This window comes from Castor canadensis, chromosome 2 (assembly GCF_047511655.1).
Source record: "Castor canadensis chromosome 2, mCasCan1.hap1v2, whole genome shotgun sequence".
Lineage (NCBI taxonomy): Eukaryota > Metazoa > Chordata > Mammalia > Rodentia > Castoridae > Castor > Castor canadensis.
Genome location: NC_133387.1, coordinates 146515071 through 146542186, shown reverse-complemented (window position 1 = coordinate 146542186; position 27116 = coordinate 146515071). Strand labels below are relative to the sequence as shown.

At 36.0% G+C, this 27116-nt stretch overlaps 1 protein-coding gene across 11 annotated transcripts in view; it reads right to left on the bottom strand.

Annotated features, from left to right (window-relative positions):
* Nucleotides 1-27116, bottom strand: part of Tcf12 (transcription factor 12) — a 318977-nt gene that overhangs the window by 148686 nt on the left and 143175 nt on the right. For all 11 annotated transcript variants that reach the window (XM_074066035.1, XM_074066041.1, XM_074066039.1 and 8 more), the window contains one exon: nt 10418-10520. In XM_074066035.1, the coding sequence (XP_073922136.1) occupies nt 10418-10520 (103 nt within the window). The remainder of the gene's footprint in view (nt 1-10417; nt 10521-27116) is intronic.

Below are 27116 nucleotides of genomic sequence, written 5' to 3'. Positions count from 1 at the left end.
AGAATGCAACTACTGGCTTACATGGTATCTGCACACTTACCATCTTGTATCACCCCTAGAAACATGCAAGTGACCCAGTTTCTGCATATCTTCACCAGTACCTGGTGTCCATGATTTAAGTTAGACATTCTGAGGTGTGTGTGGTTATACATCATTATGATTTGATTTGCATTTTTCTAACAGCTAAAAGACTTCGACCATCTTTTCCTGAGCTCATTTTGCCATCTTTATACCCTCTTCAGTTCATTATGTTCATGTATTTTGCCTATTTTCTGGTTGGATTTTTTTCATGGTTAAATATGTCAGATACAATCCTGTCAAATATATGATTTGAAAATATTTGGTCCCACACCAAACTTATCACTTTACCCTCTGAACAGGATCTTCTACAGAGCAAAAAGCTTTTAATTTTGATTGTGTCCAATTTATTAATTTTTTCTTTTATGAATTTACTTTTTAAGTCTAAGAGCTCCTCACCTAGGCCTATATCCCAAACATTTTCTCCTGAAAGTTTACATTTACTTTTAAGACTAGGATCTATCTTGACTTAATTGTACATAGGTTAAACACATTGTATTTTCTTCATGAAGGTCCCTCATAGTTCATACCACAAATATTTGTACCATTACATGGGTTTATTTAAGTATTAGTTAGTTCACATTAAGATTGTCACCATCAATGACAGTCTGTGAACCCTAAGCTCTGGCAGTTAGGTGACCTACTATATAGATCAATAGCGACAGTCAGGTTAAACCTGTCAATTTTACCCAACTCCAATACAACAAATGTCTGCACACTACAGTTTCAAAGTCCAAGATACCAAATTCTTTCAGTGCATGTGTACAATCAACCACAAAAGCTACTCCAGCTAATTGCTTTTCTCCAGGCACACTTTTCATTTCATTCACTGGCCGTATGTATGCTCAAGTCACCCTGAAGTCATCCCTGAACACAAGAAAGGCCTACAAAATCAATTGGGGTGGGGGTGCTATTCTAGACATTTTTGAGAAACTATACTTTCTAGAGCAGTTTTAGGTTCATGGCAAAACTGAGTGGAAAGCACAGAGTTCCCATACACCTTGTGCCTCCTGATACCCACAGCATCCTCGCTATCCACATCCCACACCACAGAGTGGTACATATTTTACAACTGACGAGTCTACGCTGACACAGCATTATCACCCCACGTCCACAGCTTATGTTAGGCTCCCTCAGTGTTGTAGTCTAATGGTACTAACAAAAAGATAACAACACGTCTCCAGAATTAAAAGTATGCAGAATAGTTTCACTGCTCTAAAACCCTCTGTGCCGCATCTATTCATCCCTCTCCCTTAGCCCCTGACTTTTATACTGTCTCCACAGTACTGCCCTGTCTAGAACGTCATTTAGCTGGACCTATAATATGTACCCTTTTCAGGTTGGTTTCTTTCATATAGTAATCGCATTTAGGGCTCCTCCATGTCTTTTCCTTGCTTGATAACTCATTTCTTTTTAGCAGTAAATAATATTCAATTGTCTAGACATATCAAGGTGTACTTAACCAATTCACCAAATGAAGGACATAACGGTTGCTTCCAAATTTGGTAATTATGAATGGAGGTGCTATAAATGTCTGTTTACAGATTATTGTGTGGACATGTGTTTTTGAATGCTTTGAGATGCACCCATAGAATACAGCTGCTGAGTTCTATAATAAGAACATATTTAGTGGCAGGTATCATGGCTCATGCCTTTAATTCCAGCAATTCCAGAGGTGGAGGATCGGGAGGATTGCAATTTGAGGCCAGCCCAGGCAAAAGGTAGTGAGATCCCCTTCTCAATCAATAAGCCAGGCTTGGTGGTTAAGTGCCTGTCATCCCAGCTATGTGGGAGGTCAGAGGCAGGAGAACTTTGGTCCAGGTCAGCCCTGGGAAAAAACACAAGACCCTATCAGAAAGATAACAAAAGCTAAAAAAAAAAAAAAAAAGGAAAGAAAAGAAGGTTGTGGGCAGACCTGCCTAGCAAGTCCAAGGCCTTGGGTTCAAACTCCAGTACTACCCCCACCAAAAGAACATATGCAGTTGCATATGAATCTGTCAAACTATCTTACAAGATGCCTGTACCATTTTGTAGTACCACCAGCAATAAACCCGAGCTCCTGCTGCTTCACATCCTTGCCAGTCTGTGTGTAGTGGTGTCTCACTGTCATTCTATTTTGCAATTCCCTAGTAATGCATATGTCTAGCATCTCTTCTATAGGCTCATTTGCCATGCATAGATCTTGGGTGAGGGTTTTTTTTTGCCCATTTTTATATCAATTGCTAGCTTTCTCATTGTCAAATTTTAAGAGTTCATTACAGATTTTGGATATTCTTTTGCAAAGGCATCTAGCTTGTCTTTCTCACTCTTTTGAGTAATTTTTAAGTATTGTCAATACTTAATGCAAGTGATATAAAATACAAAAGGTATACAGGGTAGAGTTCATTTTTTTCCTCCCTCTGCCTGCCAAGAGTTCCCTTAGCAATGATTGCTGAATTATTAGTAATCATTGCTAATAATTTCTTGTATGTTCTTTCAGAGATATTCTATACAAACAAAGGTGTGTATTTTTTTAAATAAACTTTGCACTTGGGGAAAAATTAAAATTTACAGAAAAATTTCGAAGTTAGTACAAAGAGTTCCCAGATACCTTCCATCCAGTTTCCCCTTACATGTCACATAAGCAGGCTGCATTTTTCAAAACTAAGAAATTAACATTAGAACACTGCTATTGACTAAACTTAAAACTTTATTAGAATTTCATTGTTTTCTTCACTAATATAATTTTCATGTTCCAAGATCCAATGCAAGGTGCCTCACTGCGTTTAGCTACATATCATTTCTAATGCAAATCAGAACAAGCCAGGTATGCTTCTGTGAAACTATCCTTTTGTACTCAGTGTTTCTCATGATCTTTCTATCGATGTATAGGGTAAGACTCTGATGGCTGCAAAACACAGACTGTATAGATGTGGACTAATTATTTACCTAACTGGTCCTCCAATTTCTAGTATATTTGGTTCAAATCAGGAATCCCCTTTAAGCACTTGTATAAGTTCCTACATAATAACGTTGATTTTTGACCAGATATCCTATAAATTTTACATGCTGGTTCTTTGTGAAAGTTTGCTAACACCTGATCTTGGAGACCAGCACAGAAAAAAATATAAGAGATATTAATAAAATTTATAATTAACTATAAACTATTAAGTCAACTATAAGCTATTAACTATATGTCAACTATAAATTATAATTAACTATAAATAAACTATTAAATCAATTTGCTGTGTGATGGCCTTGTACTCTAACTCCCATTTAATTGTGACTCCCTAGAAATCTCATAGATCCTGAAGAGTCTGATAATCCTCCAGGGGTATCATCAAAATGGAAAACAAGTATGTAATACAGAATGACTGTGGAACCACCAAATCATACCACACGGCAGGAGCCATAAAAATCCCCCCAAATAGTAATAACAACACAAACCATTTTTCCAGAGGAAAGACTTTTGTAAAAGCTCAATTCTGTATAATATACATATGTATGTGTATATAAGCAGAATGCTTATATATTTTATTCTGCTCAAATATAAGCAGAATGTCAAGTTCTAGCATTCCTAAAGATCTAAGTTCACAAATAATGCCACCACCCAACAAAACCCAAACTGGAAGTCACCAAAGAATAAGAGCTATGAGAAGCAAAGGCTGAATTTAGTAAGAAAAAAGAAATAAGCTGAGAGATGATAATGATTACAAAAATGGTGGACTGACACTCAAAATCAGCAGTTACTGGAGGAGATTCACTTAATATGAGGCTTACTAAACAACAGCCAAAAACCTATACAAGCAAAGGCTCAGAGCTCAACAAATACATTCACACAATAACAGTTACAAAATTTAAACAAAAGCAATTTGGTATATGCTTTCAAATTTTTAAATTAGTTTTTGTTTGGTAGTTAATTAAAACTTACATAAACACTGTGACCCCCTAATCAAGGAACTACTAATCCTTCGCTTTGAAGCAAGGCATGGGAGGTGTCAGTGGGTGCTCTCTCCTTACCTCCCATTGCTGGGACACTCATTTATTATTTCCCAACACTCCCAACTGAGAATCACTAAGGGGGTGATTTTTATGGCCTATTCCAGTTCAAACACTTAGGAGAATTTTAGTAAAACACTCAGAAAACCTTTATTGAATGATGTGAGGATCACTATAAATAGTGAATCTGAAAAGATACCTCATAGGAGGAGTGATCTGATAATAAGATTCTATGACTTCCTAATCAAAATGATCCCCAAGTTCTCAACTGTGTGCTAGGTTGTGCTTCCCAAATTCTATGTATTTAAACTATAAAGTTTACAAAAGTTCCTTAAGTTTTTGTCATCTAGTAACAAGTAATCACAGCTTCCATCCTACCACAGGCAGAACTCTGAATAGCTTCAGTTTATAGAGTTCATATTCATTTGGCAAGAATTAGACACAAACAATAGAAAGATTCAAGGAAGAATCATTTATCACATCTATGTCTCTGGACTACTGTAAAACTATAAAGATCAATAAAAACTGGTGTCATCATAGACAATGCAACTGACAATGAGCAAGCGGACTGGGCAGACAAATAAAAGAATAATCCCCTAAATGCATTCCCTAGCATAACTAGTTTGCGAGCAAAGGTTGTGACTTCATGGGAAGAGGCTGCTCTTCAGACTATAGAGGATGGGTAGGTCATGGAAAAAGATGACACTACTAGGAAAAAGGAACTATAAATAAAATGCCTATTTCCCATGAATGAAAACATTTCATATTACTAGGAAATAAAAGTATCTTATAATGCAGCAGCCAGAAAGGACAATTTGGAAAGATTAGCGCAATGGATCTAAAAAGGGGGATGGGTAGAGAAGAGGGAGAGAGAGAGAACAAAAGAGACCCAATTTACTGCTCTATAGTTTTTTTTCCTACTTTCAATACACAATTGTAAGGAAAAAGAAAAAAATTTGATGATACTCTGTGAACTCCTGGATCCATGTCAAAAATCAATCTAGTTCTAGCTTCCTTGAAGATATAAATCAATAAAATCACTTTTTCTTTAACCTCATTTTAGTTAACATTCTGTCACTTGTAACAGCAACATTTCTGATTAATACTATGCATTAAATGCTACACACCATGAAACTTTTCCTGATTACTTATGGCTACACCTGATCTTCACCTCTGAATGCTTCTAACAGTGCCACTCATGCTCTGCCATGTATGACTATTACTAAAATTGGTAACATCCCCTACCACCCATCTGTAAAAGTGGACTGAATATTCTTTACTTTTATATTCCACCAGAGAGTACTTCCACTCACAGAAGGACAAAATAAATAGGTGAATAGATACATGAAGGAGATGATATATTCAACAAGACAAACTGGTTAATGATGGTCTAAGCAGCAGAAGGAGGAAGAAAAATGTGTAAAAGCTATCATGAGGTAAAGGCAGCAAAAGACCAAATAGTTCAACATAAAAATGAAAAAAATTATATATATAAAAGCAGTGTAACAGAATGGGACTGTAAGCTAAATTGGAAGCAGGAGGGTCAGGGCCATGGATCTTATCTAGTCAGCTCACTTCTCTTGGCTTTAGTTTCTTCAACTAGATCTCTCTCACTCAAGTTTCTCCCAGTACCAACATTTTGTGTTTGTAAGCAATCAAAAACCAAAGAATGCAGATGAATGAATATATAATCATATCCCTTCATGAGATTTGGGGTTAATAAAACACTGAGAAAGTGTGAAGGACTCATCCTTATGAAATACTACCAAATCACACATGAGGCCATCCAAGTCCCCATAAGCACAATTATAATCATTTTCATTATCTCATCTAGCAAAGGAATTTCACGTGTACCAAAGCTAGATATCCTTGAGGGCAGAGGTTTACTGTGCTTTGTTATTTTGAAAATGGTGATACTACATTTTTTTTGCAACTCCAGAAGATTTTTCAACTAATGTCAAATTATAGTACATACAGTATCAACCAGACAAAAGAGTTTTGCTTGAAATTTGGTGGTTTGAAATACTGAATGCATAGGGAAAAAAACTGTGCCTGAGTTTAAATTCCCAGAAAAGCTCACAGAAACCTATTTAGCCAACAATGAAATGGAAATAAAACACAGTAGCTGCCACCAGAGCAGCTCTTTAAACTCTAAGGTACAGAAGGACAGAGCTAAGCAAAGAGATCACAGCAGCAAAGGCAGGACAGCTGACTGTTCATAAGTACAAAATCTGTAACAGGTTTAGCAAAGATACACTCAAACAATTGGACCTAATGTCTAAACAGCAATTCCATTAACATGGTGCTATTTTACTTTTCATTTATCTTCCCTCTCCCCACCCTTTCAAACAACCAAAAAGCTCTTTCCAGTGTGTGTCCCATGGAAAACTAGTTCCCTAAGAAGTCAATGTTGCTTTTTATAAAACCCTTCTATGCATCATATGGGTTTGGGATGTAGTAGGCTAAACAAAATTAAATAGCTTCTTCTTTTTTTTTGGACTCTTTATCATACTCAAGCACAATGTGTACCTCTAAGGGGGAACAACTGATAATGTAGTGCTGCCTGAAGCTATTTCATTATGGAAACTTTCTTCACGGTCATTTCAAGACCAGTGTCTCCACAATAATTACTTGATGAAAATAGTGAGCTAGTAAACACCTGGGAGCATTATAATCAAAGAACAAGTAACTTTCATACAAATATGGTGGCCTAATGGAAAAAACATTCAACTGGGAAGCAGGAGACATGGTTATTCCTACCTTCAGTTTTGCCATATACTTGCTCTGACAACTCTAATTCTAATTGCAGCATTTTTCAGGACTGAATATTAGATACTAAATATTTGAGATTATGGAATTATAAAATTCTAGAGTGACTAAATACCTTTGAGTAAATCCCAAAACCTTTATCAGAAAGGAAAAGGTTATTTTCAAGTCCTGACTTTTGCATTATGTTTTCCCCCATTCCACCACATGTTGCTTTCACAATTCAAGAGAACATTAACAAAACATCTCTAGAGGCAAAACAGGGCCTCAGAAAGGAATGTAACTGAAGATCATAGGAGAAAGGAAAATTCAAGGTAATCTTACATCTCAAGTCTACTGTTTAAAATACACATGTAGGCTTCCCTTAAAACAAGTGAAGCTCTGATAAACGTAGAGGAATAGGAAGATTACAGATGTTCATTCTACAAGAATGGAAGGAATGTTCAATTGATAAACTACTCTCATTACCAAAAGTATGACAATTTATCAAATTTTATAGAAAAGAAATTTTATAAAAATTAATGAGGGGACCAAGAGTGGAGAAATGAACCAAAGCTAGAAGAGACCAGAGATAGTCAAGGCTGGTGATACTGTCAAAGTTTTACACAAAGCAACAGAATACAGAACTGTTTGATGCAAACTGCCTAGTGATGTGCCAAAAGGATTTATTTATTTCACCTGAAACCTCAGAAAAGCCTGCTACTATTCCATACTGACAAATCAACAGGATAATTCTGAAATTCATAAAAGAAAACTAACTGATCCAGCATAACAGCTTTATTTCCTACATAAAGCACTTCAAAATATCTAAATGAATACAGAAATGCACTTTCTTTGGCAAATTGTTCATTACTGAATCATTATCAACCCTTGTTAGACAAAACTTCTCATTTTTGCAATGTATAAAATCATTAAAGTGTTTGAAAGCTCCATCATGAAAGACAGTGGCACTTTATAATCCACTATTTCTTCAGGCAAATGTGCTTATGGCTGAACATAATACTAGAAATAACAACATTCCCTAGACGTGCAATTCCTCCCCAGTTAATGGTGTTTTTATATGCTGACAGGAATGATGAAATAGCTGCTGCCCTCCTCTTAGCTTTAACTGTTTCTGAGCATTCCCCCATTCACAGCCACACTCTCAACTGAGAGTTTCAACAGTTCACATGCTTCTAGTACTGCCACACACATAGCAGCAGAGTTTTAACAATCTAGGTTTTAAATTAATATGTAGTGAGAAAGCTGATCTATCCATTGTATCTAGTGAAACAAAGCCATACATTTGGTACCTCACATCAAGTTGGATTGCCTGTTGCTATAAGGAACTGCACTTCAATTTAAGAGACACTCATTTTCATGAGTAAGCTACTGCCACGCAGACTTCTATACTGAGGTGCCTTGTTTAGTCATTTTTACTGAAAATTAAGTGAAGCACAACTGCCAATGACTGGTGAATCCTTGTTGAACACATCCTAATGACTTCAGAGTTATTCCCCTCCCCTTTATATATAAATAAACACTTTAAAGTTAGGTAGTTAACACTCAAAATGAAGGGACAGTCTGTATAGCTATACTACATGGTACTTCAGGTGAATGCAAATTTTCCCTCTTTTAACAGTGAAGAGATCCACCTGATTACAAATCAGTTATTTTATTTTATTCATTTATTCATATGTGCATACATTGTTTTATGACTTATTTAATGTAGATTATATACACATATATAATATATATATTATATATACATATATAATATATATTATTATATATGTGTATCATTATATATACATATATAATACATATAATCCATATATATATATGGATTACTATTGAAAGTACTCTGATAATTCTCTGAAAACTAAAGAAACCAACAGGCACATATTCATAACTCAAATGAGAAGATGCCACCTCAAACTGAATTAGGGAAATATTTTTAGTTAACAGCTGCTCAGACCAAGTGACTGACAAGCATACCTCCCACGTGTTAATCTAAATCCCAGATTTGTTCCCCACAATTTTAATAGATACCTTGTCTCAAAGCTGTGCTAATAATGCAATTCCACTGGGTCTATGAGTTAACTCTGCGAGTAATGGAACAATGTAACAATATAAATACAAAAAGGCAAATTTATGATTTTTTACAATTCAGAATGACAGCCTCAAGAGAGCTTAAATTCAATCCAGAACTACACAACACACTGAGTTTAACTTACTTTTCTCACACTAAGTAAATATTCTTGGGGAAAATTATAATACAAGAGGAATTTATTTAGAGTGTCTATTTCACTTTGATGATAAGCTCAATAGAAAATTAAAAAAATAAATTGGGACATTTTCCTTGGCCAAATAATTATTTTGTTTTAAATTTAACTAAGTTTTACCTGAAATATCCTCAATACTATGATTTTCATTTGCACTGTGTTAACACAAACAGTGATTTGAAACACAAGTTTTACTGCTGATTAGTCCTTTCTTATTCTTGTGTCATACTCCATGGCTGTAAACTGTGAACTGCCTTAGGCAAAATCCAGACTAGAATGTCATACTGTCTCCTCAACATTAGCGAGGATGTGAGACACAAACGAAGACTCGCAGAGCAGAATTGCTCATAAAGAATCTGCAGACCACCAGGATTTTGGATTTGGGTAATCCACTTAGATTAGCATGGCTATGTCTCAAAAGGACAATTCTGAAATTACAATATAGGTCACACCCTTAAAAAATGGAATAAGTAATAAAATCAACGCCAGTTACGCAAACCATCTATATTTGTAAGGTAACAATGACAATCAGTAAACCAGATTAAACAAAGCTTTTATAACGTGCTCAGCCACAGCATACGCAAGAAGAAAAAATAATGTCATGAACAGAGGTTCTGAATCAGGTTTTGCGAAAAAGGTCAAACTGTTTAATAAAAAAAAAAAAAAAAGGAAGAAGAAGAAGAAAAAGAACCATGGTATTCAAAGTGGAGAAATCCTTGGGCTTATTTCAGACTGACTTTAAACTTTCACTTGAGAAAGGGGAATTCTGCAAGGTTTCCAATGGAGGAGGGAAAGACATAAAGAATGATGAACCATTAAAGTCTTGCCAAAACCTAAAGATCAATTTAGTGCAAAAACGTACTTCACTTGTGCAGAACAAAATTTTTAAATATTCTCAATATGAACTCAACTGCTTAATATTAAATTTTAATCAAATAGTACCAAAAGAAATAAGGTTCAACGTAAGTAAAATCTGCCTCAAATCACATATTTACCTATAATTGTTAAGACAAATAGTAAAACAAGCGTCCCTGAAAAACTGCCTCTGTGCCCTAGAAAAAGATGTCATGCTTAAGGTCACATAGACAATGCCAAAACTGAGTTAAAATACTGCTACTTCCTTCTTGACATCAATAGCAATAGCACTCTAAGAGCAGGCCCCCAATTTCTGGATGCTGGTTCTCAAGCTTGGGTGAACAAGAAAAGCCCCAAGCACTTCTAGAAACTCTGAATTTCCTTCTAGATACTTACATGTCCTTGGACAGGGGGTAAAAAAGGTCTCTGAGCTCAGAGGCTTTGAAATGATTTCTTGTAGACAATCACCTACTTACCCATCAGATTTGAGTTCATGAAAGGTGTTGGGGACAAGCCTTCATGGGCCCCTAATCGACTGTCATTCAAGTGATCACTGTAATGAGGGCTGTCTGTAAAACCCTAGGGGGAAAAAGACCAGAGTATTAAAGAGATTATTTGGCAGTCCTGCTAATTGAGCATAATAACACTCACCTAGTTAATATACACACTCACAAGTAAGTCATTCCTAGCAAAGTTAGTTGTTCATTATTTGAAAAACTGAACAGCACAGTATTCCTTTCATTCCTGAGATTTTTAAAGTAAAAACAATTTTTTTATTTACTGCACATAAAGGAAAATGCGTTCTGAAAACAAACACCAACCACAACCCCAATGTTTGCAAAGCATCAGGGTTTCTGATAAATACTACAAAAATTATCACTGTGTTCTCATTTTATCCAAAAGGGAAGTTCTATGGAGCCCTAAGAAAAGAATGAACTAAGAAAATGTATTTATGATTGTGGCAAAGTAGGAAAATGCTCACCTCTATCTTTCTATGCTTCCTCTGCTCCCTGATTTACAAACAAAGGGTCTTTATCTAAAATACTAAATATAATCCACAATCAATCTACTGGAAATAAATACTTTCCTAAGTGGCAAATGAATATGTAACAAAAATGTTCTATTTATACTTCTTTTAGAACTAGCATAACAAGATATTCTCCTATAGAAACTGAGCCATATAAAAAGGAAAACACTTAATAAAATTAGCTCACTTAACTGTAAGTCTGAAAAATGAAATCACAAGCACCACAGAAATTAACAAAACTAACGGTATTATTTCAAGAGAGCTATTATTAAATTTCTCCATATAGCTTAACAAATTTTGTAAAAGCAAAGGAAAGAAAAACATAAAAAATTCACAAAATCGCTGTGGATTAAAAACTGCACTAGTTCTCAGATTCTTATACAAAATCCACCTTCACCACCAAAACCATATTGTTTCCAAATAAGACTCTGAATTCTAGTTAATTAAAATTACAGGTGAAACCTAATTCAAAGCCATCATAGTAAAGATCAGAAAAACTTGCAAAAGGTCCAATAAGACAGAAAACTGCCCTGCCTCACAGTAACCAGAAACCACCCAGAATCCCCTGGGACTCTTAAGATCATCAATCACTGAACTGCAGGCTAACATTCAAGAAGACATTAATGGGGCTGAAACAGGCCTCACTATCTTTGTAGGCTTGCTGTCAGTTCAACCAAAGGACTGGGAACCAAGGGCTAAATAACTGTCAGATCATTACAATTGCCTACGGATGCACATCACAACTCCTGCTGTTCAGGCTTAAAACTAATCTTCTGGGAGTGCTAACTCCCAAATGAATCTCTATTTCATTTTTTATCTACTTTAGAATCAGTGGCACACATGTGACAGACATTCAAGAAGTATCTGGGTGACACTTACAACTTGTCTCTGACCATAAGGGTGTCCTGTGGTAACCACAGTCATAGTCCTGTCTATCACAGCCACACAGCAGAAGTCATATACCAAGTGGAACGAGCCTAGCAAAGGTCACTCCATGGTGTTTACTTTTACTTTTAAACTGAACACTATTAAAGTGCTAACTGACACACCACTGTTTTCACATACGTCTGGGTATTCTATCAACTGCCATTTTTAGACATGGGGTCAAAATGAGGTATTACAACCTATAAAACACTCATTGAAATATTCTTTATCATCATAAAACAGTATTACTCTAGAAAAATGTAAGTTGCAATAAGTTTGTGGGTCAGCCACATTCACTGCAGCTGGATTTACATGAAAAAATGTATAAATGTATCGATTAGGGAGAAATTTTGTAGTTAAAGAAAACATCAAAGCAATTAGAAGAAACTATTTTTATGCATGTAAGTTTCAAATAGAGCCTCACTGAAAGAAATGGGTTAGTTGACAAGGAATTTACACAGCACACTCCTCAACTAGTACACAGAATTAGACATGACCTTAACTATGGGCAATTGAAAAGAAAAGGATGAAAAAGAAAATCAGGAGCCCATGACTGCCCGTATGTTCAAAGGTGAAAGGGAAAAATGCTTTTAGCCAGTGGTGTCATGGGGCTGAAAAGAAAGAAAAGAAAAAAGCAAAACAATGCAGTAAACTCCAAAGGGCTGATGAACACAGTCAGAAGGAGACTGGCTTAAGGGAGGGATTGCAGTGAAAAGGAAGGAACAGCCTGGGCAGGGGATGGTTAAGATCGATCAGTCCATGGAAATGTAAGTCAGAAATATAAAAAGAAAATCAGTGATCATTGAATACAAAGTTATCATGATGCATATATTAAGCTGATAAAAAATTTATTATACCGGGGTTGGGGCTGAGGTTCAGTGGTGGAGCACTTGCCTAATATTTGCAAGACTCTGGGTTCAATAACCAGCACTAGAGGAAATAAAATACTAATTAAAAGGATCAACCAGACCCTTTCAGGTTTCTACTTAAGGTCTGAATTCTAGCCAAGTGTGGTGGTGCACACCCAGAATCCCAGTACTCAGGAGGCTGAGGCAAGATTTTCATAAGTTTGAGGCCACACTGCAATACACCACAAGACTCTGTCCCCAAAAAAACAAAAACAAAACAAAACAAAAAAAAAAACCTAAGCAAACAAAAATCTAAATGAAAACAACTTATCTAAATTTTGTATATTGGTTTAACTATGAAAATAACTGTCTTCATATGCAAAATGAGCCATGGTACAAAAAATAAAGCAAAACTATCAGAATCACCTATTCTATCAGCTTTTTAGTCACAGTATATTATTGACCACAAAAATATTTCCATAGTCTTAAAAATTTACTGTTCCCATCTCATGACAGCACCTGAACTTGAGGTGTGGCTCAAGTGGTAGAGTGCTTTCCAAGCAAGTGTGAGGCTGAGTTCAAACCTCAGAACCATCAAGAAAAAAAAAAAAAGGATTTTAACTGATAAAAATCATTAGTCATAAAAGTTGCTACACGGACAAATTACAAAAATGGTTCAATTTTACACTTAAAATGTTTAAGAACTATTTAATTTATAAATCTTAAGTAGTTCCACCTGTGAGTATATAATACTTCATAAAGCCTTTGATATTATGGAATGTGTTCTATAAAATGCATTACATACTTTTTTTTCTCTACTCATTTTGTGATGTGGGAACTTGGAAAAGTATATCCCCTGCTACACAAGACAACAGACCTAAAGCAATCAATCCAAGGTGCTTCCATATTTAAACCAATTTAAACAGCACAAAATAATCATCTCTCTCTCTCTCTCTCTCTCTCTCTCTCTCTCTCTCTCTCTCTCTCTCTCTCTCTCCCCAACAGGATCTCACTATGCTGCCTCAGCTGACCTCAAATCTCCTGGGCTCAAGCAGTCCTCCTACCTCAGCCTCCAGAGTAGCCAAGACTACAGGTGTGTGTCACTGCCCTTCTGTTAATTTTTTAATAGCTCATTAAAAAAATTTCACTCAACCTATCAATAAAGAATAACCATAGGGACCTTCCCAAGTTCAGAACAGTCCCATGGTCTTTCTAATCTATGCTTATTGCTTTGTACGAAAAATATTGTCTAATTCCATTTTAAAACATTCTCTGATTCTCATCAATGGCAAAAAAGGGGAAGTAAAAAAAGACTTTTCAAGAAACATTTTCTTGCTCAGAAAAACTTTCCCTGACACTAACAAAACCAAGCCAGGTGAATTCACCGTGCTCCACCACAGTTGTGCTCACACTTATTGAAAGAGCCTATTTAATTACCCACTTAAAATGATGCCATAACTACCTATTATAATTGCACACTTCAGCATGGTGGATAAATGTGGAATTTTCTGGAGCTCAAATGGCAAATCTGAATTCCATCTTTGCTACATACTAACTCTGTGACTTGGAGCAAATTAAAGGATTAAATATGTACCACTTGGAAAAATTTGCAGCACAGAGTAAACACAAAATAAATGCTAGCCATGAGTAGCACCATCCCACTTGGAGACTGTTACACCCTACAAATTCTGGCAGGGCAGGGTCCACTGTCTTTTTTATAACTGAATCTCAGAACAATGCCTGGCACATACATAGCAGGTGCTCAACAAATGATGGAAGGGTTCAGCTGCCCAATCTGAAAAATGCTGTAGAGCTACAGGTACAATAACTGTTTGATTAGTTTCTCCATAGACCAGCAGTAACCACCAGAAAGAAGGCTGATAAGGCACCAACTTATCTAACTGGTTTGAACAAGTAACCACAGGCTTTAGGTATTCAAAGAACCAAAGGATTTCACACCAAGGTATGAAATTCTATCATCTCTAACCCAGTACATCAGCCATGGGAAAGCTGTGGATAAGGTCTGGATATAAATGAGCAGTTATGCCTCAAAGTGCAATAAGATGGAAATTAAAATAAATAAGAGTAAATGAAGTTTAGAAGAAGAAAAAGTGTGTTTTTATTTCTTTACTTATTCCTATGATAAATCATCAAGTTAAATGTCTAGATATATAAAGTTACACTTTTTAAAACAATTGCTTTAATTGTACTATGGTTTAGATAAGTAACCCCCCTCCCCAAAAGGGCCATGTGTCAAAGGCTTGGTCACCAGCCTGTGATGCTACTGAGAGGTGGACATGGGGTAACCATTCAGATTAGAGGGTGGGGCCTTATGGAAAGAAGTTAGATCATGGAGGTGGGCCCCTAAAGGGGATATTTAGTCGCTGGCTCCCTCCTCTTTTTTTCCTGGCTTCCTGGCTGCCATGAAGCAAGCAGCCTCTCTGCCACATGCTCCCACAATGAAGCACTGCTTCCCGATGGGTCAAAAAGCACCAGGGCCAGCAGACCACTCCACAATTGTTGGCCAGTTAGTTGACTCTTTTTAAGGTGATTGTCTCAGGTATTTTGTGACAGCAACAGAAAACTAACACAAATGGACTAATTCTCAGTTAAACCCACCTATAGACAAGTGGACTGACTTGATCACACCATACAGGACCAGCAAGTATTTCTTTTGGGTACTAGATAGAGGCTTAATTCTGGTAAACCTTTCATATTATATTTCTGTGCCTTCTATATTGTTTAATCCTGAAGTTTCTTCACACTTAAATGAAATTTAAAAGTGATGAATGTCTTTAGGATTCAATTAGCAATCCTCCTTAAAGATTTTGAAAGGTAATTTCTTCAGCAAGGTCTATATCTAAATCAAAAACCAATTAATACATGATATATAAAAAAGTGGAGAGTACCCTTCCACTATAAGTGCAAAGAAAAGGAAAAATAAATTGCTTTCTTAAAAATGATTAATCCATCTATAATGTAACTATTTTCTATACAATTCCAAGGCAAACGAGGTATTAGTGGCTCACACCTGAAATCCTAACTACTTGGGAGGCTGAGACCAGGAGAATTGCACGCAAGGCCAGCCTGGGCAAATAGTTCACAAGATCCCATCTCCAAAATAACCAGAGGAAAATGAACTGGAGGTGCAGCTCAAGTGTTAGAGCACCTGCTTTGCAAGTGCAAACCTCTGAGTTCAAACCCAGTTCCACCAAAAAAAAAAAGACAAATGTATGCATTAATAATAATGCTGCTACTTTAGTTTGTAAGATTATAAAGACCAGTATCAGAAATGACCTCTGTAAGAATATAGGAAAACAACAACTTAAAATGGACAAAGTTACAGTCAATAAATTAAAAAAAAAATTATGGGTCTAACTATATTCTATGACTGCCCTGAACTACAGACACTAAATTCAGAAAAGAAACATCATAACATTCTGCTGATGTTTTTAAATGTTTAGTTTTTGTCTGATTCTTCTTAACTGGCAAAGTCTTACAGAGGCTAAGTACTTTCCTGTTCAGTAACAGCTGCTCCACTTATGATAGAAATTAAGAATGGGGGAGGTAACTCAATTAGAAAATCACCTACTGCAAGTTTCCTTGAGGAAATTTGCTCAGCTTACTAAAAAACTATGTGCTAACACACAGCTTAAAAAAACAAAAGCCATACATTTTATAAATAAAATAGAACCAAGACTCTTCTTATGTAACTTCATTGCAAAAAAAAGTAATCATCACTCTAAAGCTTTTGTCTCCTAATAAGAATTTATAGAAGTTGTTACCACGTCACTTAAAGCCATTCACGTTTTCTATTTTCCTTCAGAAACCCCTTCCTTTTAAACTGCCTTCTGAGAATCTGTGTTGGAGATGCTTGAAACAGTCTGTGGACTGAGGCTGGGGCAAAGATGGCTTGTTACCAATCAAGAAAGTGAGCAGAAAGCTAAGAAAAAACTTTCAGAGATGATTTAAAACAATCTGGCAGAAAAACTCTATGTTTGCTGGATATAATAATAAAAAACTGACGCTTATATTTTATAAAATTACCCATCTTAAAAACTAAACTATAAAATAAGTACAGCATATATAAAATTTTTGAGGAAATCTGAGTTTAGTTTAAGTCTAAAAATTGTTTTTACGTGTAAAACACTGACTAAAAGAAAAAGTGTTAATACTCAGCTCTGCCTCCCATAAATTTATACTTTTTTTGTATTTTCAGATAGTATCACTCCATTCAAGATTAGAAAAATTAAAAAACAAAAAAACAAAAACAACAGCCCTCCACAGGGATTTTAAGAGGTACAAATATACACTGTTGATACTAAGTATGTGGTCATCAGAAAAGCCATTTTGGCAAATTCAAGTGCTTGGTGAAATATAAAACCGGTAGAAAAATCCTAGACTTCTGAAACAAAACCTATACTTTAAACCTGCATTTCATAATTCAGGTTTAAGAAGAACTAGTCCATATCATCTTGCAAGCCTTGGGGCTGCTTCAATGTAAAACAGAAAATCTGATCACTAGCACTGTATCAAATCCTAAAGAGTACACATTTTAGAACCATGATTCCACCGTCAAGTCCACAAATCTGCCCAACACATACTGCATGTAACCAGATAAAGTTAAAAAAAAAAAAAAGTTAAAATGGTACTCTCCCACCTTACTCCCACAAAAAAACTCAGATTTTATGTAACAGAAAGCTTCTCAGACCACCTGCCTAGCAAGCATGAGGCCCTGAGTTCAAGCTCTAGTGCTCCCAGAAAAAAAAAAAAGTTAGCACTCTTAAACTGGGCACCAGTGGCTCACACTTGTAATCCTAGCTACTCAGGAAGCAGAGAACAGGTGGATCTCAGTTCGGAGCAAGCCTGGGCCAATAGTTCACAAGACCCTATCTTAAAAAAAAAAAAAAATCACAAAAAAGGGTTGGTGGAATGGTTCAAGGTGTAGGTCCTGAGTTCAAACTCCAGTACCCCACACACACAAAAAAAGAAAGCATCTACCTTCTATTACTCAATAGCATTAGTCAATACTAGTCAACAGTGTATCAGTCAACAGCATTATGAATTAGTAAATATTTTCTGATATTTATTAATTCAATTAAAATAAACCAAGTAAAGAGTAAAAACTTCATGCACTAAGGAAAACATACATTAGCCAATATGCAAAACTGTCTTCTTACATGCAGTATGTTTTAAAATATCTTTTAAATACTCAAAGGTTATTTTTTAATGATGGGTAGGGAAAACAGTGTGCAGGTTGGAAAAATTAATTAGTATTCATTATAATATGTAACCTTAAAAAGTGCCAGAGTTGGGCATGATGGCATGTACCTGATCCCAGCCACTCAGGAGCCTGAGGTGGGAGGATCATGAGTTCAAGGCTACAAGGTGAGACCCCTTGTCAAAAACAACAATGTATTCAGAGCTTTTTGTTGTATGTGATTATATTTTCTAAAATGCTAAGACAAACACTTGTTCCTTTTCCAAGAGATACATGATATCTCCATTTTTTTCTTTAAACATAATTAATGTGACATACTCTTATTGTAGAAAATTGGGAATTTATAGAAATAGCATCAAATAAGCAGGAAAAACTGCCACTTAAATGCACACATCTAGTCCTATGTTCCTCCAGTTTTTAAATGTTTCTAAACTAGTCCGGAATGAAAAAAAAAATGCATATAATAAAAGCCTCTGTAAAACTTCAAATAAATAAAAAGCCTAGTCCCACAACTCAAAAAAACAGAACACTACCATATAGTTTTAAACCCCTAGGGAGTTCTCTTAGCACTTCCCCAATAAACAAACATGATCCTAAATTTGTTCTATTATTTTTATGCATCACTTAATACTTTTATTACATATGTATGTTCCCTAATTGACAGTATCATTTTGCATGGTTCATTTTTACTTAAATAGTATCACATATTTTCCTTATTCATTTAATGTTCAATGTATAAGGCTGATGTATGTTTACAATGTGTAGCAACTGGTATGTGTGTGTGTATATATATATATAAATATATAAATATATAACTACTACATAATATTTACAAACATACCACTACTTACCCATCCAGTCCCCATTTGATGACTTTTAGCTAGTTTCCAATTTTTCCTATTATGAATAAGGCTGCTATAAAAATTTAAACATTTTAGCAATATGTCTCCTTGTATATACGTGAGAACTTCTGTGAAATTTTCTCTAAAGTTTAATACCTAGGAGTAGAATTGCTGGGTTACAGGATAAACCAAACTATTCTCTCGAGTAGAAATATATTATCATTTAGGGCAACAGTCTCCTATCTCTTACTGAACTGAAAAGTTCTATATAAATTGTCCCAAATTTATAGAAGAAATCTTCTAGAGTCCACTTATAAGATGTATGTAATTTGTGACACACTTTCCCAGATGATAAAAAGCAAAGCAATCATGATCACATTTCCTTTATTAATTCATTTAACCCTAGTGTAGCTACATTCTAGTCTGGAATAATCTGTCCAGGATCTATGGGCAGTCCTTTCCCAAAATAAATGTTCAAGACATATTTGCTAAGCTTCACTAGGGTTCTTCACTAGGCTTCTTAGTCGTCTCAAGGTTCTAAAATTTAAACCATGTATATCATCCAAGGTATTGCTATGCCAAACTCTGACAGAAATGCAGTATCCTGCCTTGATGCACAGTTTTGAGCTGGCTGCACCAGCGTCAACTGATCCTAATTTTTATTTTATTTTATTTTTTATTCATTTATTCATATGTGCATACATTGTTTGGGCCATTTCTCCCCCCTAACCACCTTCCCCTACCTCTCCCCCCTCACCCCCTCGCTTCTAGGCAAAATCTGTTCTGCCTTTATCTCTTAATTTTGTTGAAGAGAAAGTATAAGCAATAATTAGAAAGACAAAGCATTTTTGCTAGTTGAGATAAGGATAGCTATACAGAGAGATTCCTAGCATTGCTTCCATGTACAAATGTGTTACATCCCAAGTTGATTATATCTAACTGACCTTTTCCCTAGTTCCTGATCCCATTCTCATGTTGACCTCTGTGGCTCTAAGGTTTCTGTATTAGTTCTTCTGCAGTGGGGACATCAAATACTATCATGATTTGGGTTTCTTACCTATCCTCATACCTCCCGTGTGTGGTCTCCCCTTATCACGTGACCCAAGTTCGACCACATTGCTGTATTTGCCCTAGATCTAAAGTTCACATATGAGGGAGAACATACGATTTTGGTCTTCTGAGCCTGGCCAACCTCGCTGAGGATGATGTATTCCAGTTCTATCCATTTACTTGTGAATGATAAGATTTCATTCTTCTTCATGGCTGAGTAAAATTCCATTGTGTATAATCCATTCGTCAGTAGTGGGGCATCTTGGCTGTTTCCATAACTTGGCTATTGTGAATAGTGCTGCAATAAACATGGGTGTGCAGGTGCCTCTGGAACCTGTATCACATTCCTCTGGGTATATCCCCAAAAGTGGGATTGCTGGATCATATGGCAGATCTATGCTTAGATTTTTAAGAAGCCTCCAAATTTTTTTCCAGAGTAGCTGCATTAGTTTGCATTTCCACCAGAGTGTATGAGGGTTCCTTTTTCCCCACATCCTCACCAACACCTGTTGTTAGTGGTGTTGCTAGTGATGGCTATTCTAACAGGGATGAGGTGGAGTCGTAGTGTGGTTTTGATTTCCATTTCCTTTATGGCTAGAGATGGTGAGCATTTTTTTCATGTGTTTTTTGGCCATTTGAATTTCTTCTTTCGAGAATGTTCTGTTTAGTTCAGTTGCCCATTTCTATATTGGTTCATTGATTTTGGGAGAGTTTAATTTTTTAAGTTCCCTGTATCAGTCCTTTGTCTGATGTATAGCTGGCAAATATTTTCTCCCACTCTGTGAGTGGTCTCTTCAGTTTAGAGACCATTTCTTTTGTTGTGCAGAAGCTTTTTAGTTTTATGAAGTCCCATTTGTCCATCCTTTCTCTTAGTTGCTGAGCTGCTGGAGTTCTACTGAGGAAGTCCTTGCCTATACCTATTGCTTCCAGAGAGTTCCCTGCTCTCTCCTGTACTAACTTCAGAGTTTCGGGTCTGGTATTAAGGTCCTTGATCTGTTTTGAGTTGGTACTAGTACAGGGTGATAAACATGTGATCCTAATTTTTAGTTCCAGATCCATGACTTTAATAGTTAGTTTAGTTCATGAGTAAAACAGCATTGTGTATCCTGGTAGGATCCACAGGACAAAACTTTTGAAATGTGTTATTAGCCATGGTAATATAGATCATGGGCAACTTATATACCTTCCTGTCCCTGTGACTAAAGCCAGTCATCTTTTAGAGTAAGAGCAAATGAAAAGTGTAACAATGAAATAATGTTCCTTTAATGGTTGGCTCAAACTATCAATAGTTGAATCTGTGGTTTGAATTCACTTCCCTAAAGATGAAAGTAAATAAATAATAGTTGAAGGATCAGTGATTTCTTCTTGAAGTACATGTCAAATCTTCCCTCTTTCTCCTTAACTCAAAATTTTATGTGCCAACATTAACAGCAATGGCATGAGTATACATTTGGTGGCATTACTTGTCACAACTGGAACAAAAGGCATTACTCACTTGATCATTACAACCCAAGGTATCATTCCCATCCCACAGATGAGAAAAGAGGAACAGAAAGTTTTTTTAACGTACCAGAAGTCCAACAGTAAATAGCAGCATGGAGATCTGAGTTCACACAGCCCACACCCTAAAGTCCTCCATACAATACTGTTCCTCTCAAGAACTACTAAGGAATAAATGGCTTGATGATAGACTGGAATCACAGAAAATGAAAAACATATTTGCTCAAACAGGAATTCATAGGTGATAAAGAATCAAGGCAGGAAAACATGACAAAACAACAACAAAAAAAATTAAAACTATTCAGTTTGGCAAGTGATCCTCAAAATAGCAGAGTCACTCAATGGACACTTCTGAAATTATGGGCTCTATGGAAAATAAGAAAACAAAATGGCAAACAGACAATCTGTTTTGGTAAGTGAACATCAACTACAGACTTTACCTCCTGCAGAACTTCTCCCTTGTCCAAGGTGAGAACCGAGTACAGCAATCTTCCAGGACACAGGTTCTATGAAGAATGTCTACAGGTCTCGATGCGGTAGCTCAAGCCTGTAATTTTAGCTACAGTGGAAGTGGAAATCCGGAGGACTGTGGTTCAAGGTTATACACAACCAAAAGAAAAAGAAAGAAAGAAAAAAGTCCCAAAGCCTAGCAAATAGGAGGACTTGAGTTCAAACCCCATACCACCAAAAAAAAAAAAAAAAAAAAAAGATTCCTGAGATTCTAGATTCTATCTCATCTAAAGGCACACGTGCCTATCATTCCAGCTATGTACAAGGCCCTGAGTTCATCCCCCCAGTGCCACCAAAAACTAAAAAAAAAAAGGAAAAAGAATGCCAAAAGAGGACCCAACAAATCTAGCAAATTTATACAATATTAGAACTGTCAGCTGAGTATCCCCATGTAAGATGGAGTTTATGATAATGACCTTACAATTAGAATTAAGAATATTCACTATAATGAAATGGAAAAGGCTACCCAACTCTATTCTAATATATGATATCTGAAGAACCTGGTGGTAATATAGTGAAAAATGAAAAATTAAAAAAAAAAAAAAAGCAAATTATATGTAAATACAAGTACATACACACACACCCATGGCCACCAAAATCTTTAGGACCAAAGCCTAAAATTCAACTTCAACTGTATGTTCAATAAGAGAAACAGCATCAGAGGAAGTCTTCCTTACAGGAAGTCTGTGATTTGTCCTGCAGCACTGAAGCTACCCTGATGCAGCAACTGAATCCAAAAGGACTTGCAGGAGAAGACCCCTTTCTTCATTTCTTAGATACCTGAAAACCACAGTGGGCATTGGCTAAAAACTCACAGGTGCCACATGAATATTCCAACAAAGAAGGGTACTGAAGTTTTTCTTTCTTTCTGATAGCAAAAGCAAACAGTACCCCTGTTTTTTGTCATGCAGGTTCTCTTCCAGTGAGTTCTTAGCAGTTTAAATGCTGGAACTTCCTTTGAAAAACACAATGGTATCACCATCAGTTATGTGAGGTAGGTGTGACTAATCTGTGACTGTATTTGGCACAGAAAACCTAACTTTTAGAGGGAATTTTTTTAATAAGTGCACTTCTAAAAACTAAAACATGGTCCTCTCAATAGAGACTTCCATTTCAAAAGAGTAGCTTACTAAAGAATTCATCAAACTTTTCTTGGATTTGGAATAACTCATTTTGAAATTTTGGAGTTTTTTAACATGACAAAGCATTTCAAAATAGTTTTAGAATGCTTCCCATTTTGTTTTGAGAAAGCATTTTTAGAACAATATCTAAGTTTCTGCAAATATCCCACAACTACAGCTCTAGAACCAGTGAGTTTTCACATTGATATATTAACATTTCAAAGACACGTTTAAAGGAACATTTCTTCTTAGAGAACAAGACCTCAGATTGCCAACATACTGCTCAGAAAGGACCACAAGGTGTGACTCATTCACCAGACCAGAAAAAATGTATGCTAGATTGGAATAAAAACAAAAAAAATTTTTAAGCAGAGCTTTTGTGTCTATTCATGTGTCCAGTTAATGCAATCACATATTCATTTATTTAATCAAATTATTCATAAAAATTATTCATAAAAGTGAAAGCAGAAAAAGTTTAAAATAGATAATAAAAATAGTTCCACACTTTTCCCACTCTACTAGAATGCAAGTTCCCTGGAGTGAGCATGAGATGTGGAAATAAACCTACTGCTTCTTCAATTAGTATGGCTTCAATGCTTCTCAGTGGGTACAACACACTCTATGACTATGATCTAGTGTTTAAAGACAGTATTCTTCACACAACATAGTATAAACACTTATGCCAGCAATTTCATCTTGTACACAACCAAAGAAATACCAACCAGGGGATTCCAAGATGGTGGCTACAGGGAGGAAGGAGAAAGTGTGCTTCCTAAAGTGAAATCTTGGACAGATGCTGGAGACACACCTTGCAGGCAAGGCTACTGAGAAGAGGCAAAACTCTGATCCCTCCCAGCCTGCACAGAGAATCTCCACTTCACATTAAATGGAGAAACCAGGCGGGCCCCCGGGCCACCAGACACCCGCACCCAGACAGCTTGGGAAGACGCGGACAAGTTTTGTTCTACTTTATGCTTGTCCTTTGATGAGACAACTACAGCACAACATCTGAGGCACCATCTCCAGGATCGGAGGCTGAGGGAGGAACACCAAAATTATTAAGACTGAAACTTCATTGCATTTGAACTTAGAGGTTTTTTTTTTTTTAAATATATATATTTTCTCTTTCATTTACTTATTTTTCCTTTTTATTCTTATCTTTATTCTTTTTATTTTTTATTTTCAATCCTCTCTCTGTCTCTCTAATGCCCTTTCAGCTTAAGGTTGATTAGTACACTGTCTCTCCCTGTGTATATCTTTGAAAATTTTTGTTTGTTTTGTTTTTTTTTCCTACTTATTGGTTTCTCCCTTTTCCTTTAACTTCTTTGCTTTCCATCCCCTCTCACCCTTCCATTCTAAATATCACTAGTGCTATTATTACAGCCAGAAAATACTTAATTGCACACAGTAACAACACCAAGGGCAATGACAGGAAGACAGAAAAAACAGGGAAACCAGTTTCCCCAGAGCAAAAAATTAGTACAGGAACCAGAGGGAAATGAAGAAAACAGATATTCAGATCCAGATTCCAACAAAATGAAGATAAACTATGTCACAGAACCCAATGAAGCCCACAAGAATAATTTAAAAGAAGACATAGAATTTTATAGAGATGTTACTGGATATGGTCAACCAAAATGTACAGGAGACACTCAAGAAATTCCAAGACAACAAAAATAGAGAATTTGAAAAAGCAAAAGAAGAAATAAAGGAAACCACAGAAGCACTGTATAAACACCAAAGTGAAACAGAGAACACGATTAATAAAGAGCTAAATGAACTCAGGACAAAAACAGACAACATTAAAGAGGAAATGACCCAGGATATGGAAAACCTCAGAAAAAAGAACAAAACAGAATTGCAAAACAAAACAAAAGGCCAATCCAGTAGAACAGAATAAACAGAAGACAGAATCTCAGAACTTGAAGATGAAATGGTGATTAAAGGAAAAACCAAAGAACTATTAATTAAATAACTCAAGACCTGTGAAAAGAAAATGCAAGAACTCACCGACTGCATCGAAAGACCAAACTTGAGAATCATGGGCATCGAAGAAGGAGAAGAGGCGCAAGTGAAGGGAATGAATAATATATTCAACAAAATAATAACAGAAAATTTCCCAAATCTAGAGAAAGATATTCCCATACAGATGCAAGAGGCCTCCAGGACACCAAACAGACCAGAACAAAATAGAACCACCCCACGACATATCATCATTAAACAAATAACATACTAAGGTAAACCCATCAAAATCACAGCAGACTTCTCAACAGAAACATTAAAAGCAAGAGTGTGCGGTGAGATCTTCCAGGAACTGAATGAAAATCAACCCCAGGATACTCTACCCAGCAAAACTATCATTCAAAATACATGGAGCAATAAAAGTCTTCCATGATAAGCAGAAACTAAAACAGTATGTGACCACAAAGCCACCACTACAAAAGATTCTGCAAGGGATTCTGCACACAGAAAGTGAAATCCAACTTAACCATGAAAGGACAGGCAGCTCCAAACTACAGGAAAAGAAAAAGCAAGAAAGTAGAGATAACCACAACTTAGATACACACAATCAAACCTTCAAACAACTAAGACAACTAAATGACAGGAATCACCACATACCTATCAGTACTAACGCTTAATGTTAACAGACTTAATTCACCCATCAAAAGGCACTGCTTGACGAAATGGAGTAAAAAGGAAGATCCAACAATTTGTTGCTTACAGGAGACCCATCCCACTGACAGAAATAAACAGGCTTAGGATGAAAGGCCGGAAGAAGAGTTACCAAGCCAATGGCCCCCGAAAACAGGCAGGAGTAGCAATACTTATCTCTGACAAAGTAGACTTCAAACTTACATTGATCAAACAAGATAAAGAAGGACATTCCATACTAATAAAAGGGGAAATAGACCAAAAGGAAATAATAATTATCAACCTATATGCACCCAATGTCAATGCACCCAATTTCCTCAAACATACCCTGAAAGACCTAAAAGCATATATTAACTCCAACCCAGTGGTTGTGGAACTTTAACACCCCATTATCATTAATAGATAGATCATCCAAACAAAAAAATCAATAAAGAAATCCAAGATCTAAAATATACAATAGATCAAATGGACCTACTTGATGTCTACAGAACATTTCATCCAACTTCTACACAATATACATTCTTCTCAGCAGCCCATGGAACCTTCTCGAAAATAGATCCTAGGGCACAAAGCAAGCCTCAGCAAATATAAGAAAATAGAAATTATACTGTGCATACTATCTGATCACAATGCAGTAAAAGTAGAACTCCACAACAAAAGTAAAGACAAAAAACATGCAAACAGCTGCAAACTAAATAACTCATTACTTAATGAACAATGGACCATCGATGAAATAAAAGAGGAAATTAAAAAGTTCCTGGAAGTCAATGAAAATGAAAACACAACCTACCGGAACCTGTGGGACACAGCAAGGCAGTCCTGAGAGGAAAGTTTATAGCCAAGAGTGCATATATTAAAAAGACTGAAAGATCCCAAATCAATGACCTAATGATACATCTCAAACTCCTAGAAAAACAAGAACAAGCAAATCCCAAAACAAGTAGAAGGAGAGAAATAATAAAAATAAGAGCTGAAATCAATGAAGTAGAAACCAAAAAACCCATACAAAGAATTAATGAAACAAAGTTGGTTCTTTGAAAAAATAAACAAGATCGATAGACCCCTGGCAAACCTGACTAAATAATGAGGAGAGAAAAAAACCCAAATTAGTAGAATGCAAAAGGGGAGATAACAACAAACATCATAGAAGTCCACGATATCATCAGAGACTACTTCGAGAACCTGTATTCAAATAAATTTGAAAATCTTAAAAGAAATGGACAGATTTCTAGATACACATGATCATCCAAAACTGAACCAAGAGGAAATTATTCACCTGAATAGATCTATAACACAAAATGAAACTGAAGCAGCAATCAAGAGTCTCCCCCCAAAAAAAGTCCAGAACCTGATGGATTCTCTGCTGAATTCTATAAGACCTTTAAAGAAGAACAGATATCAACCCTCCTTAAACTGTTCCATGAAATAGAAAGGGAAGGAAAACTAACACATTTTATGAAGCCAGGATTACACTTATCCC